The sequence below is a fragment of the Gossypium hirsutum genome, chromosome D11, assembly GCF_007990345.1.
Source record: "Gossypium hirsutum isolate 1008001.06 chromosome D11, Gossypium_hirsutum_v2.1, whole genome shotgun sequence".
NCBI classification, from domain to species: Eukaryota; Viridiplantae; Streptophyta; class Magnoliopsida; order Malvales; family Malvaceae; genus Gossypium; species Gossypium hirsutum.
Window position 1 is genome coordinate 31805802 of NC_053447.1, and position 13626 is coordinate 31819427.

General features: G+C 33.0%; 1 protein-coding gene and 1 non-coding gene across 3 annotated transcripts; one reads left to right on the plus strand and one right to left on the minus strand.

The window, feature by feature from the left end:
* Positions 1-5242: 5242 nt before the first annotated feature.
* LOC107913388 (uncharacterized protein At4g38062) lies at positions 5243-10079 on the plus strand. 2 transcript variants are annotated; one of them, XM_016841957.2, is made up of 2 exons: positions 5243-5485; positions 6011-10079. In XM_016841957.2, exon 2 carries the CDS (start codon positions 6067-6069, stop codon positions 9802-9804), a length of 3738 nt encoding a protein of 1245 aa, XP_016697446.2. In that variant the 5' UTR covers positions 5243-5485; positions 6011-6066; the 3' UTR covers positions 9805-10079. The 2 variants fall into 2 exon arrangements, with proteins under 2 accessions (XP_016697446.2, XP_016697447.2); XM_016841958.2 differs by having other exon boundaries at positions 6036-10079.
* A 364-nt stretch (positions 10080-10443) lies between these two features.
* LOC121223934 (U5 spliceosomal RNA) lies at positions 10444-10561 on the minus strand. Its single transcript, XR_005921401.1, has one exon. It is a non-coding gene; the product is annotated as a U5 spliceosomal RNA (small nuclear RNA).
* Positions 10562-13626: the final 3065 nt, after the last annotated feature.

A 13626-nucleotide genomic window follows, 5' to 3' on the forward strand; every position in this document is an offset into this window, starting at 1 on the left:
TTGAAACTAATTGATAATAACACATGAAATATGTACAATATCAAAAAAAATTTTAAAAAAATTAAGGGCTAGTTTAGCATTGCTTTTGAAAAGTGCTTTTAGAAAGCGTTGTGAAAAAATGCTTTTGAGAAATAAAATATTCATTTTAGACATTGTACTATAAAGTAACAAATATGCATTTAAATAATGTTCGAATTAGTTAATATTATGATATTTTAGCAAGAATATAAAAAATAATTTATTATAGCTTGTTGTTAATATTTTAATATATAAAATATAAATTTTAAATATTTTTAACCAATTAATATTAATTATTTATAAAAATAAACATTAACACATTTGTATTATTTTAAGAAATGTTTTTTTTTAAATTTTATTTAATGATTTTATTTTAAAATGTAATTTAAATATATAACCCATATTAGATATTAACATAACATAGATAACATAAAACTAACAAATTAAAACATTACGTGTATTACATATAAGGATAGTCTGTTGCCTTAGCACATTTTCTAAAGTTTGCTAACCCTAGCACGACTTGTTTTTGGTTTTTTAGGGTTTTCTTTTTCTTAAAAGCACTGCTTGTCGGCGATAGCTGCTGTTGAAAGAAAAACAGTAGGTCCAAGTCTCATTATGGATAATTTTTTATTAATTTATAAAAAGATAAAAACACCCAAATCATCATATAATATACTTTGCAAAGGAAATGTTTTTTTGGTATTTTCCTAATTAAGTTGAGACTCGGTTGATGGTGACATTAACTCAGTAAAAGACTTAATAAATAGTAAGTACATATATTATTAATATATACAACTAATAAAAAATAAATTATGCATAATAAATAAAAATGTAAAATAAATCAAATCTAGTGGTAAATTTAAGATTTTACCAATTCAATTGGCATGAGTTCAAATCTCACAATATGCATATTTTAAATGATTTTTGTTAAAATGAAAGACTAAAATATCCTCGAATAATATAACTTATTTTGATTATGGAATGGCATTTTCATAATTTTTCTAAGTTGTTGACTTGATTAAGGGTGACACAAACTCAGTAAAACACTTAATAAATAGTATAAATATACAACTGATGAAGAAAATAAATTATGCATAATAAAATAAAAATGTATAAATCACATCAAATAGAAGCTTTCGTTAGTAATTTAAGATTTTACCAATCCAATTGGCATAGATTTAAATCTTACAATATAGCTTATTTTTATCACAAAAAGGCATTTCTGTGATTTCCCTAACTATGTTGGTAACCTGGTTAAGGGTGATAAATAGTATAAAAAAATTGAAGGAGGTAACAAAATGTGCATTATAAAATTAAAATGTATAAAAATATTAAAAAGAATCTTTGATTGAGTAGTAAAAATTTAAGGTTTTGCAAAATAAAAAAGTATAAGTTCAAATATTATCTTATGCACACATATATATATATATATTTGGTATTTTTAAATAAAAAGACTAAAGTACCCTCAAATAACAAAAATTATTTTAAATGCGAAGATACATTAAAGTAAAATTTTAAATTGAGTTGGAACCTGGTTAATGAGCGACACCAATTCAATAAAGGGCTTTATAAATAGTATAGACAATGAAATTACCTAATTAAAAATTTCTAAATTTTTGGTAGGGAAGATCCCCTAAACCCTTATAACAGTGATTTTAGGGTTTGAGCATGACTGTTTTGTTTTTATAGATTTCAATTATAGAGTTAATGGAAAGTTATCTTTGATTCTGCTTAAATTGAGATAATTAAACCATATATTCTCATATGGTAGTAATAATAAATGCAATGTAAATCAGGAAAAAAGAGATCTTCAATATTCTCTCCAATAACTTGTCCCCTCTCTCCCTAATAAATTTCAAGAGAAATTAAGTTGGAAACCCTATTTACATAAAGAAGAAGAAAAAAAAAAGCATGAAGGTGTATGCCCTTTTCTTGGTGGTTCTTATTCTTTCAGCTGGTATTTACTCCATCAAACCAAATATATTTTCAGTATTACTATTTGCTAAGAAAAATAGTTATATTTTTGTTACTGTTAGAATGTATTGGATTCTTAATGTCTACATATATATATTAAACATTTATATAGGAAAAGAGGAAGCAGCAGAAGAGAAAACATGCAAAGATGGTCTAAATCTGGAAGCTTGCGAAGACGATCTTTGCTTGGAATTGTGCCAGGTTATCTATGGAGTTAATGCTACAGGAGCTTGTTGTGGGCCTTTGGCCACAGCTGTCTGCCACTGCTTGTACCCTTGTTAATTTTTTTTTGGTGATAATAATGCCAAAATTCTACCATATTAGTTGAATAATCTAGTTATTATTTTTCACAATCAGTTGTGAAAATTGAAGCCACAATGGACAAATTTTGTGTTCCTCTCATCTAGTTTATATATAAATATGGTTTGTGAGAAATTTTAAGCGTCAAGATAATAGGAAACTTAGAAGCAACGTTGGGAATTGCATGCTCGGTTCCACATCGATGGAGAACAAGGGCCCAACAATATAATGAATATGGGCGCGGACCACCTTTAGAAGCCACGGAGTCATGCGTAGAGCACGCAGCAAAATCTCCTGTTGATTTTTACCAAAGGAAATCGTGCGTTGGCTCTTATTTTAGTTTGATGTCTACTAATTTTTTCCAATTTTTGTTTTGTTTTTATACAATGCTAAGAGTGGAGCCTGGTTACTGCAATAACAATATTCAATATTTACTCACCCTTAGAAAAATTGTTTTAGCTATCAAATTATAAAAAATTACAAAATGATCACTCAAATATTTAATTTTGTCCTTTTTAATCAACAATTGACTAACGATGAAAACTTTTAAAATTGACATAATAACAATTTTAATAACCCTCTATATTTACATATTGTGGAATATGATTTGTTTTTTACCTGTTGTTGTTTTACTCTTCCTTGTGACATACAGAGTTAATTTTAAAAAAAAATGAGAAAATATAAAAATTATTAGCTTAGATTTTTAGATTTTCTTTTTGTATATTTTCAATTAAATTTAGCTAATAAATACTATTATGCCCATTTTAAAAGCTGTCACTATTAACCCACTGGTGACAAAAAAGACAAAATTGAATAGTTGAGTGATCATTTTGTAACTTTTTATTATTAGGTGACAAAAAAACACTAATAATTGGATGGCTACTAATATAGTTTACCTTTATTTTATTTTATTTTTTCAATTAATGTCAATATTATCTATTATTTTAGTTTTTTATTTACTTAATTTTTTCAGGAAAATTTTAATCTGTAGTGACTCAATGAATCCATATCAAATTAAAATATAATTAACACTAATTCAAAATTAGCAAAGACTAACGCATTAAACCAAAGTTGTTTTTTTCCATCAACACATTAATCCAAAGACAAGATAAATCATTAATCGCAGAAAACATATTATGTAATTGTTGATATTTCAATTAAATAATTGTGACATCGTTGAAATTTTAACTATGTTACATAGAATTTATGCCTATTTTGCAAAAAAAAAAAAAACTTTAGATAATATATATTATGATATGTATATGATTTATATATATATAAGTAGATGTATACTTTTGCAATTAATAAATATGGTGTAATTTTCAACATTTTGTAATTAATTGAGCTTTACTTCTACATAAATGGTACTTGATCACTAAATTTTTAATTTTTTCAATTTAATCATTAAGTTATTCAAAATCAATTTTTTGACCATCCAATTTTAACCGTGTTTAAAATTTGATGAAATTGCCGATAAATTTTTTTTATTAGTTTAATAATAAATTTAACTCACATTTATTAATAAAAAATTTAACAAATCTAACCTTCACCACAAATAAATGGGCATCCAGCTAGAGATATTATCCTACAAATCTACCTCTTCTGGATGGAATTCGGTGCTTCAATCTCTGCGTTATGGGGTGAGGATGGGCAATGGCTGCGGAGCAGTTTTTCAATGTGAAATTGCTGGTGGAACAAGTTGGGGTTTGGGTGGAAGTGGCGAGAGGCATAACCTGTGGAGTGAAGAATGAAGAAGTGGCAGCCAAGATTGAATTGGTGACGAGCGATGGCGAGAAAGGAAAGGGGATGATCGAGAGTGCCATTAAAAAAGATGATGTGGAGGAAGGTTTCAAGGGCTCTTCTGCGAAAGCCATGGAAAATATTCAATTTAAGTTCATTTTAAACATTTTTTACCTTTAACCCCATCAAAAATTACAAAATTTTATTTTGATCCCTAATGTCCAATTCCTGACTTCGGAAAGGAGTTAAACCTAAACTTAAACACTAAAAAAAGGAATGATTTTGATAGAGCAACAGGTCAAAAAATTTACATTTTAAAAAAAAATTAAAACCTATCATTTTGTAAATATTGATGATTAAATTTATTGATTTTTTAATAATTTGAACTAAAATAATAAAAAAAATTTAGAAACATTGAGAGCTAAATTTGTTAAATTTGTTATATTTAGGGTCAAATTGATAGAATTTATAAATATCAGAGGATTAAATTTATTATTAGACCAATACAAAAAGCCCACGTGAAAATTCAAATAGTTGTTAACATTCTATGACAAAAAAAAAGATTTCAAATAGTTTACTGACTAAATTAAAAATTTTAAAAGTTCAATGATCAAAATAGAACGTAAGTAATAGTTTAGTAATCGTTAAAATTTTATGAAAATTTGAAAATATTTAAGGTTAAAAAGAAACACTGGTTAGTGCTCATCAACTCCGATTGATGGTCGGGTAATACCTAGTCAACATCGGTCAAAAGTTGGGCAACTATTGGTCAATGTTCATAAACTGTGGTCAACTATTGGTCAAAGTATCTTTTATTTTTTTTAATTTTTAATATAAAAGTTCTAATTTTAATAATCATTAATGCCGCATGGCTCATTCTAATTGATTGGACGTGCCACATGGCAAATTCTGATTACCGTCATATACCACCGAATTCTTTAACACCTTTATAAAAATTAGACTAAATCAAGTAACGAAATAATAATTTATATACCAAAATGAGACAAGAAAGAATTTTAGATACCAAAGTGGAAAAACAGGTATAGTTTGGTGCGAAAATAAGCATTAACCCTGTATTAATATATAATAATTCTTTTTAAAAATAATTAAAAATTAAATCTGACAGATTTTAATACATTAATTTATGAGCGATTTAAAAAGCCCTTTGTCCAACCCTGAACCCAATTTGGACTCCCTAACGGCTAGTCCATTTTCAAAATTTCCCCGTGGAGGGCATACACCGTGAACTCTCCGTCCAAGTAATTTAAAATTCCCCCACTCTCCCTAACGGCTCTCTCTGCACCACTTTCTCAGTCATTCCTTTCCTTTATTTTTCCCATATTTTCTCTTTGTATGTTTAGTAAATGCGGTGAACCAGAAGATCGCCGAAGGAAGTAAAACTTGCAGTCAAGCCTCCTCAAATGGCTAATCTATAATCCCAAAACTAAAGGTACTTCTTTGGGTCTTTTGAGTTATTTTTTTCCCCTATATTTAATTTGAAGCTAAAAATAACTCAAGAATGTTTAAAATAAGTGACCAGAATGATGGCTTTTCCCCCCTTTGGCTGAATCCTCGTGGGGTAATTACTAATTTGTTGTTGCACTGCGAAGTTTTCTTTAAAAATCTTTGTATCTTGGTGTTACGGGGCTTTAGGGTTTTAGGTATTTGGAATTATTTTTTATTTTAATGTTTCATTTTGTTTTCGTTTGGCTGCTCTGTTTGTTTCCCGGAAAAGTAGAGAAAATAAAACGACATTAGGTCTTGGATTTTCTTCAGAAAATAAAATATATTTCAGTTTACAGTGAGGGTTTTCTGCATTTTAGAGGAATTCTGGCGGATAATACTAATTATATGCTTATTTAAATATTTCATGAGTAATAAATACAGCAATTCTTTTGCTTATTTACGAGCGATTATCTTTGGGACATAATGTTAAACTTGTTAGCTAAAAGATCTGTGTTTTGCTTACGAACAGATCTAATTTAAGAAGAGGTTTTCAGGAAAAAAAAAGAAAAGAAAAAAGAAAGGGCAATGGAGAAGGTTTATGAAGAGCTAGAGGAAGTCAAATTTGATAACGAGAAGCTAAGGTCAGATTTAAAAAGCAAAGCTGAATTGTATGAGCACTTGAAGAAGTTCCAGAATGAGCAGTCAACAAAGCTCCACGAAGCGAGTTCAAAAATCGAGAAGCAGGCGCAACAACTTCTTGAAAAAGAGGAAGAAATCTCAGTGGTGACGCGAGCTAATGAAGATCTTAAATGCAATCTGAAAGAGAAAGAATCTATCATCAAGCATTTGAATGCTGCCAATGATAAGCTGAGAGCCGAGCGTGACGGGAAGAATCAGAAATGGGAGCAGGAAAATGGAAGGTTGGTATTGGCTTTAGATGAGGCGAATGAGAAGAGTATAGATCAAGAGCAAAAAATGGACATGCTTAAGGCAGAGATTGAAAGCCTCAAAGCTCAATTGTCGGTTTCGCAGAAGAAACATTCAGAAGCAGAGAAAAAGGCCAAAAATCAGAAGGACCCGAGAGAAAGAGATGATTTGCTGGTCAAAGTAGAGGAAGACATGAAGAAGGTTGAACATCAGCTAAAATGGAAGAAGGAGCAGTTTAAACACCTAGAAGAAGCACATGACAGGCTCCGAAATCAGTTCAAGGAGAGTGAGAAAGAGTGGGAGAAAGAAAAATGTACTCTGTTCGATGAGATTTCTTCGCTGCAGACAAGACTAGATTCTCAGATCCGAATTACAGGAGATCTCCAAAGCCGGTTGCAGATGTGCAACCAATCCCTGGCTCATGAAGAGACCCGAAGAAAGTACCTGGAAGTTGAAATTTCAGAGTTCAAAACACGCTTTGAAAAGTCTTTTGCTGAATGCCAGGATGCAAAGTCTCAACTGGAGTGTTTGAATTCTCAGAGGGACAAAGAAGTTGCAACTCTGAGACATTTGTTGGGCACAAAGGAGTCCTTTTATAAAGAAATGGAATATCGAGCGGGGAAACTAGAGCAAGAAAATCAGGAGTTGTTGGCTTCTTTAAAAGAACTCCAGGAAGCTAGAATTCAAGAAGCTGGAAACTCCTCTTCTCTTTCAAAACTGAAAAACAAGCTCAAAAGTGTGGAGCAGATGCACAAGGATTGTTCATCGAATCTCAGGACTAAAGAAGCTGAATGGAATTCTCAACGGGAGGAAATGATGAAGAAATTAAATGATTACAGCTCTCAGTTAAAGACTAAAGATGCTGCACTTAACGTGCTTGAGACGGAACTTGAAAGTTGCCTTTCTTCAGCCGTTCAATTGAAATTGCAGAATGAGGAGATTTCCATAATGATGGTACTATTGAAGTCGGGGATGTTTGAGGCCCAACTGAAACTTGCAAATGCTGAGGCTGAGCTTGGTCTCCATCAGAAAGAGGGGGTGGAGAATCTTTCTATTCTGAGGCAGCAACTGGAGGTGAAAAATACTGCTCTGGCCAATGCTCAGAGAGACATTACCGAAGAACGTGAGAGGACAGCAATTTTATCCAGGAAGGTTGATAACTTAGCTCAACTCGAGGATAAGCATCAGCTGATGGAGAAAGAGGTCAATACATGCAAAACAATTCTCGAGGAATCATCCAAATGTCAACTTTGGTTGAAAGAGAAAGCTTTACAGATGGAGACTGATTCAAAAGAAAAAATCAGAGAAGTCTGTGATGCTTTAGATGTGGCAAATTCTCAACTGGCAGAAGAACAGGAGAAGGTAGCATCTTTGTTAAGCAGAGTTGAATCATTGGATCTTATTGAAGGACAGCGATTACTGATGCAGAAAGAGCTTGAGAGGTATAAAGAAAGGCTTGAGGAGGCATCTAGGTGTCAAATACACTTGGAAGAGCAAGCTTTGCAGAGGGAAACTGAATCCAAAGAGAAGCTTAGCAAAGTTTGCAAAGCGCTTGAAGCAGCAAAATCTGAATTGAGTAAAGAACGAGAGAGAGCAGTGTCTTTGACGAAAAGGGTTGAATCTTTGGATCTTATTGAAGGACAGCGATTCCTGATGCAGAAAGAGCTTGAGAGGTATAAAGAAAGGCTTGAGGAGGCATCTAGGTGTCAAATACACTTGGAAGAGCAAGCTTTGCAGAGGGAAGCTGAATCCAAAGAGAAGCTTAGCGAAGTTTGCAATGCGCTTGAAGCAGCAAAATCTGAATTGAGTAAAGAACGAGAGAGGGCAGTGTCTTTGACGGAAAGGGTTGAATCTTTGGATCACCTTGAAGAGCAGTGGCTCCAGAAACAGGATGAGGTTGAGAGATACAAGAAAATGCTTGAGGAAGCATGTAGGAGTCGAAGTCAGTTAGAAGAGCAAGTTGGGCATATGAAAAAGGAATTTGGAGAGAAACTTGAAGCAGCTTTTGATGCTTTAGAATCTGTGAAATCTGAATTGGCTAAAGAACGTGAGAGGACAGCTTCTTTAATGAAGAGGGTTGAACAGTGGGCTCTGAGGCAGAAAGACCTTGACAAGTACAAGGAGAGGTTCGAGGAGTCATTTAGGTGCCAACTTCAATTAGAAGAGAAAATTTCTCATATTGAAAGGGACTCGGAAAGGAAACTGACAGAAGCTTGCAATGCTCTGGAGAAAGCAAATTCTGAATTGGTTGAGAAAGTTTGTAAAGGACATGAAATTGAATTTGAGTCATGGATATGGAAATCTATTTCTGAGAGATTAAAAGTTGACCTTGAAGAAAGTCGGGAATTGCGTAAACAACTAGAAGCTTCTCTTCTTGCGCAAGTAGGGGTTGGACAAGGTATCAAGAAAGAGAAAGATGACCTTATCCGTATAACCAAAGAGAAAGATCAGGAAATTTTAAGCCTCCAACAGCATATGGTGACACTTGAGCAAGAGCTCCAAGCAAGAGAGTTAAGAGCAGTAAGTTCTGCAGAGGACAGCATTCTTCAAATCACAAGAGAACACGACAAGGTCTTGGAGGATCTTCGGAGAGAGATTGACTTTCTGGAAGAAGAATCACTCAGAAGGGAACTAGAAGGTGCTGCATATGCTCATATTGGTGCAGAGAGAAGTTTCGTGCGTGAGAAGGAGAACATTTTGCAGCTTGTAAAAGAGAAAGATGAGAGAATTGATGGTCTCATGCAGGTTGTAAGGTCAATGGAAGAGGATTTTAATGGCTCATTGAATTCCTTTTCCTCAGAGCTTACTGAGAAGCAGGAACATATTAAACTGGTCCATGAAGCTTGGGAGAAGATTGCCAGTGCTGAGATTCTGGCTAAGCTCGAAATCGAAGAGAAAAAGTTGATGATTGCGGAGTTGGAGGATGACATTCACTATATACAGGAGAAACTGTTTTCACAAGAAAAATCCCTGTCTGATTCAAAGCAATTAGCATTAACTATAGAAGCTGAATTGGAAGCAAAGCATTTGGAAATGAAGAACTTGACTGATCAAATGGAGGAAAGGCTGAGAACATCAGAGGCTTCTGTTGATGAGCTTAGGACTGAAAAGGCAAATCTTCTCGAAGACATAATGAAGTTGTCTACAGAGAGAGACAATTTGGTTGGCTTTATTGGAGGCCTAAACGATAGCCTCGGTGAGTTCTCCAGTGAAGATGCTCAACTGATGGGAATCTTGGGAAGGATAGTGCAGTCTTGTGACCTCTCGGACTCAAAAGGTAGTAATGAACTTTATGACTGTCTGAAAGAGAATAAGAGGAGTCTTCCAGCTTCTCCAGCAACCAAAAAAACCAGCTCCATCTTCGAAGAAAGGTCACCATTTAGACAGCTCAACTAACCGCGACTTATGAAAGAAGCTATTACTAATAGCTTGTGTGTGATTGATGGTTTTCTTTTCTTGTTTTATCCCTTCCATATTAACAAAGTATCTAGAACAATCCATGAAGTTTAAAGCATGGATCATTTCTCTTTTTCAGCTTTGTACTGTAGCTGCCACACATGATTGTTTCATTTTGAAGATTCGGTTTCTTTGTACTCTATTTCTATGGAAATGGGTAACTGTTGTTGCTTAAGTACTTCATTTTGGGAAAATACAAGGAATTTGTTGCTTCATTAAAGACTCATGTTTCCAGCAGCGGAGAGCAAAAGTTTATCAAGTAAAGAAAAATGAAACTAATAATGTTATGAACCAGTTTGAATTAAGATTGTAAAGTTTGCACACATGGAAAATCTTGGAAAATGAAACATTTTTCCCTATCGGGTGTTGAGCCACTTATGCAACAGACTATACGGTGTGACATTTCCTACAGAAAATTTAGGCTCCCATCACCAGTGCAAAAAGACAACACTACAATGTAAACACCAATTAAAAGTAAGGGACAAGCTTGATACGCTCAAGACAAAGTGAGCCAGATTGCCACAGCAAATTAGTAGGAGGCATCGGAGAAAACAAGATTGAGGACTAATATTGGCATGGAGGCATTCAACAAGGAATGCCCTTCCAAAAATTGGCGTATGCCGCTTAAGGTGACGAGCACACGGTATTCTTTAGTAAAAGGCGAAAGAATAGTTCGCTCTGTGCTCATCACACGGCTCCGTGAGTTTCAAACGTTCTATGCGTTGCTTTATAAGGACGTGGAGAAGCTGTAGCTTGCTTTCTCTATGCGATGTGGGATTTCGTTTTGTGATCTTTGGCTTGAATCGCTCTCCTTTTTCCTTTCTTATCCACTTAGGGTGAACAAAACACATTGGGCATTGAGATAATTCAGTCAATTCACTTCGGTCAATTTGGTTTCGATTTTAGATAATACAAAAAGCAGAGTAAAAGCCTAATTCTTCATGTAACTGCACTCCTTTATGTTCTGCTCTATTCTATTATTTATATGGTTCGACACATTTCTGGTCAATTTGGGTCTGTCTAATCTTTGACTTCTTTTATTTCATAGAAAACAGTTTGTGAAAATTAATTTTTGAAAAATGTGATATTTTCTTTCATTTTGATGATTTTACAGTGTTTGGTAAATTTTCAAAAGATTCTAAAATTGTAATCCTAAGTACTAAACATTCAAAAAGAAAAATAACATTATTTTATTTTTATTTAAATTAAATAATATTAATTAATTCTCATAAATACGTAATAACTATTGATGGTTAAATATAATTTAAATTACATAAACAAACATGTGCTTGTAACATCTCTTTTAAATACATTAATTGAGCAATATTAAAAGCAATTGTAAAATATTGATTTGGATGATTATTGAAACACTAAACTTAAAGGATAAACTCGCTGCCATGAATATGACTTCTGAATCTCAAAGATACCACCATCACACTCCATTTGTTTCATTTCAATCTTTATCATTTCTATAAAAAGGCTGCACTACTAATTACACTCTAATCATATCTTTCACTGCCTTTGAGCCTATATTATCGGTTCAATCTAATATTTTGAACAATGACAACACTACTGACTATTCTTTGGAGACTTTGGTGAATTACATGGAGTATGAGCAATGAAAGAAAATTAATTTTGTCATGTTTGGGAGTGAACCAAGCTGCACTTCATGTCATAGTAGCTGTACCTACATCATTTTTGGCAAAGAGAGCAAGCAAGAAGATGAGTAATTTTCAGGTTTTGGTTTCTCTAATGGGTATGAAGATAATCACAACTTCATATTGAGTCCTAACACCAATAATGGAGGCTAAAATGTTAAAATTTAAACAATCCCACCCATTTTAGCTAACATGGCAGCAAACATAAAAAAACAAATATTTTCACATTTGCCACTTCATAAAAAATATATGCTAAAACCAACATAAACACACATATCCATTGCATCAAGTTTCATGGTTATAGTCCTATTGAACAAACAAAAGAACTAATTAACCATAACCCAATGTGATACGAGTCACAAAAGCTCAAATTCTTGAAGGCGAGGCCCAATAAGAAGATTTCAAGCCCAATCAAGAAATCCACCCATACTTAGTTGAAAATCAGGCCAAATTGTCAAAGTGGCCCAAGTTGTAAAGTTTTATTTTTATTTATTTATTTTACTTAGTTTAAATGTTTATCCAAGAGTCCCAAATAAAAGACCCTTGGCCGAATTTCCATATTAAAATAATTAGGAGTTTTTTTTTTTTTTAGTTGTAGTTTTAGTGTTCTAATTAAATTAGGAAAACATTTGAAAGGCCTATTTATATGGCTTGGCCAGCCACCCTACAACATTACAATTACATTGAAAATTTCAGATTTGATTTGAGTGAAAATTCTCTTTGAGTTCTTCAAGGATTTTCTCTTGAGTTTTCTTTAGAAGTTGTTTTAACAATCTTTTTGATTGTGGGAGCCATCTTCAACCTTCTTCTTGCCATTGATATTCTTTGGAGGGGAGATTAGAGCCGTTTGAAGGGAGTTGTGAGATCTTTCGAGATTTCAAGGCTTCTTAGGACTTATCTTTTAATTTCTTACTGTCAATTCTTTCTTTATTTCTACTTGTGCTGAATCATTATCTAATCTATTTTCTGTTCTTATTGTGTTTTCAGCCTTTTTCTATCTTAAGGAATCAGCCCAAAAATCCCCAATTTCTAGGGTTTTTCCATACTCTTTTTGGGTGAAATTAGATTGTCGAAATTTGGGGAAAACTATCTTGGTGTTCAATTGGGCAGAATCACAATCTCCTTGAGGGTTTCAAGAACCCTAACACTTATTTCTATTCTCAATTTGATTCTTTGCTGATTTGGGGATTTTATTTCAGATCTGAAAATTCAAAAATCTAATCTTTTAATTTTCTGTTTCGTTTCAGATCTAATTGTTTAGGGTTTTCGTAGGAGTTTCTCGTGACTTGGCAACTCGATCTTGGTCCGCGCGCAACCCCGTATCATTTGGTATCAGATTTTGGGCGTTTTGGGTGTTCTTGGTTGATTTCTAAACTGATCTCTATTTTTTTTAAAGCATAAACAGCAGTTTTACCCAGAAAAATTGTTCAAAAAAAATCATTTGAGTGGGTAAACGTTGTCCGATTGATCTGAAATTTTACATACATGTTTTTGGCACTGTGATTGAATATAAAAAAATTATTCCCGCAAAAAAATCAGTCAAAAAAGTCAAAAAAATAAAAAAAGACGAAATTCAATAAAAATTTAAAAAAAAGATTCAGCGGGTTGAATTTGGTGCCCAAAATTTCCAGATCAAAAATTCAATATATAAGGACACTCCAGATTTAATTTCTTGATTTTTGGAGATCGGGAACACCTCGAACGAAGTTGTCAAGTTACTCCGCAGTTTTTCGGGTTTTCTGTTTTCAGCAATTTTTATTGATTCTTAGCTGTAGGTTTTCATTTGTTTACCTTTATTCTTCCTTTACGTTATCTAACACCTTCTTGTTTCTTGTGTTAGTAGGATTTAAACGTGTGCACAACTTCTTCCTCGGTGCAACACGAATCAATTGGTGTCTCGTCAGTTTTTGGCATCCTAGTGCAAATTAGGATTCTTTGGTAGTTTGGTTCACACTCTCTAATTGGTTGATATAAACTCTGATAAAGAACTCACAAGATTGAATTCGACCTCATTGAGAATTTGAATTTTCTTTTGAGTGATTAATGGTGAGGTTTGCTAACTTTTATTTTGAGTGTTGAGTGTTTATTTTTTACAGGTTTTGAA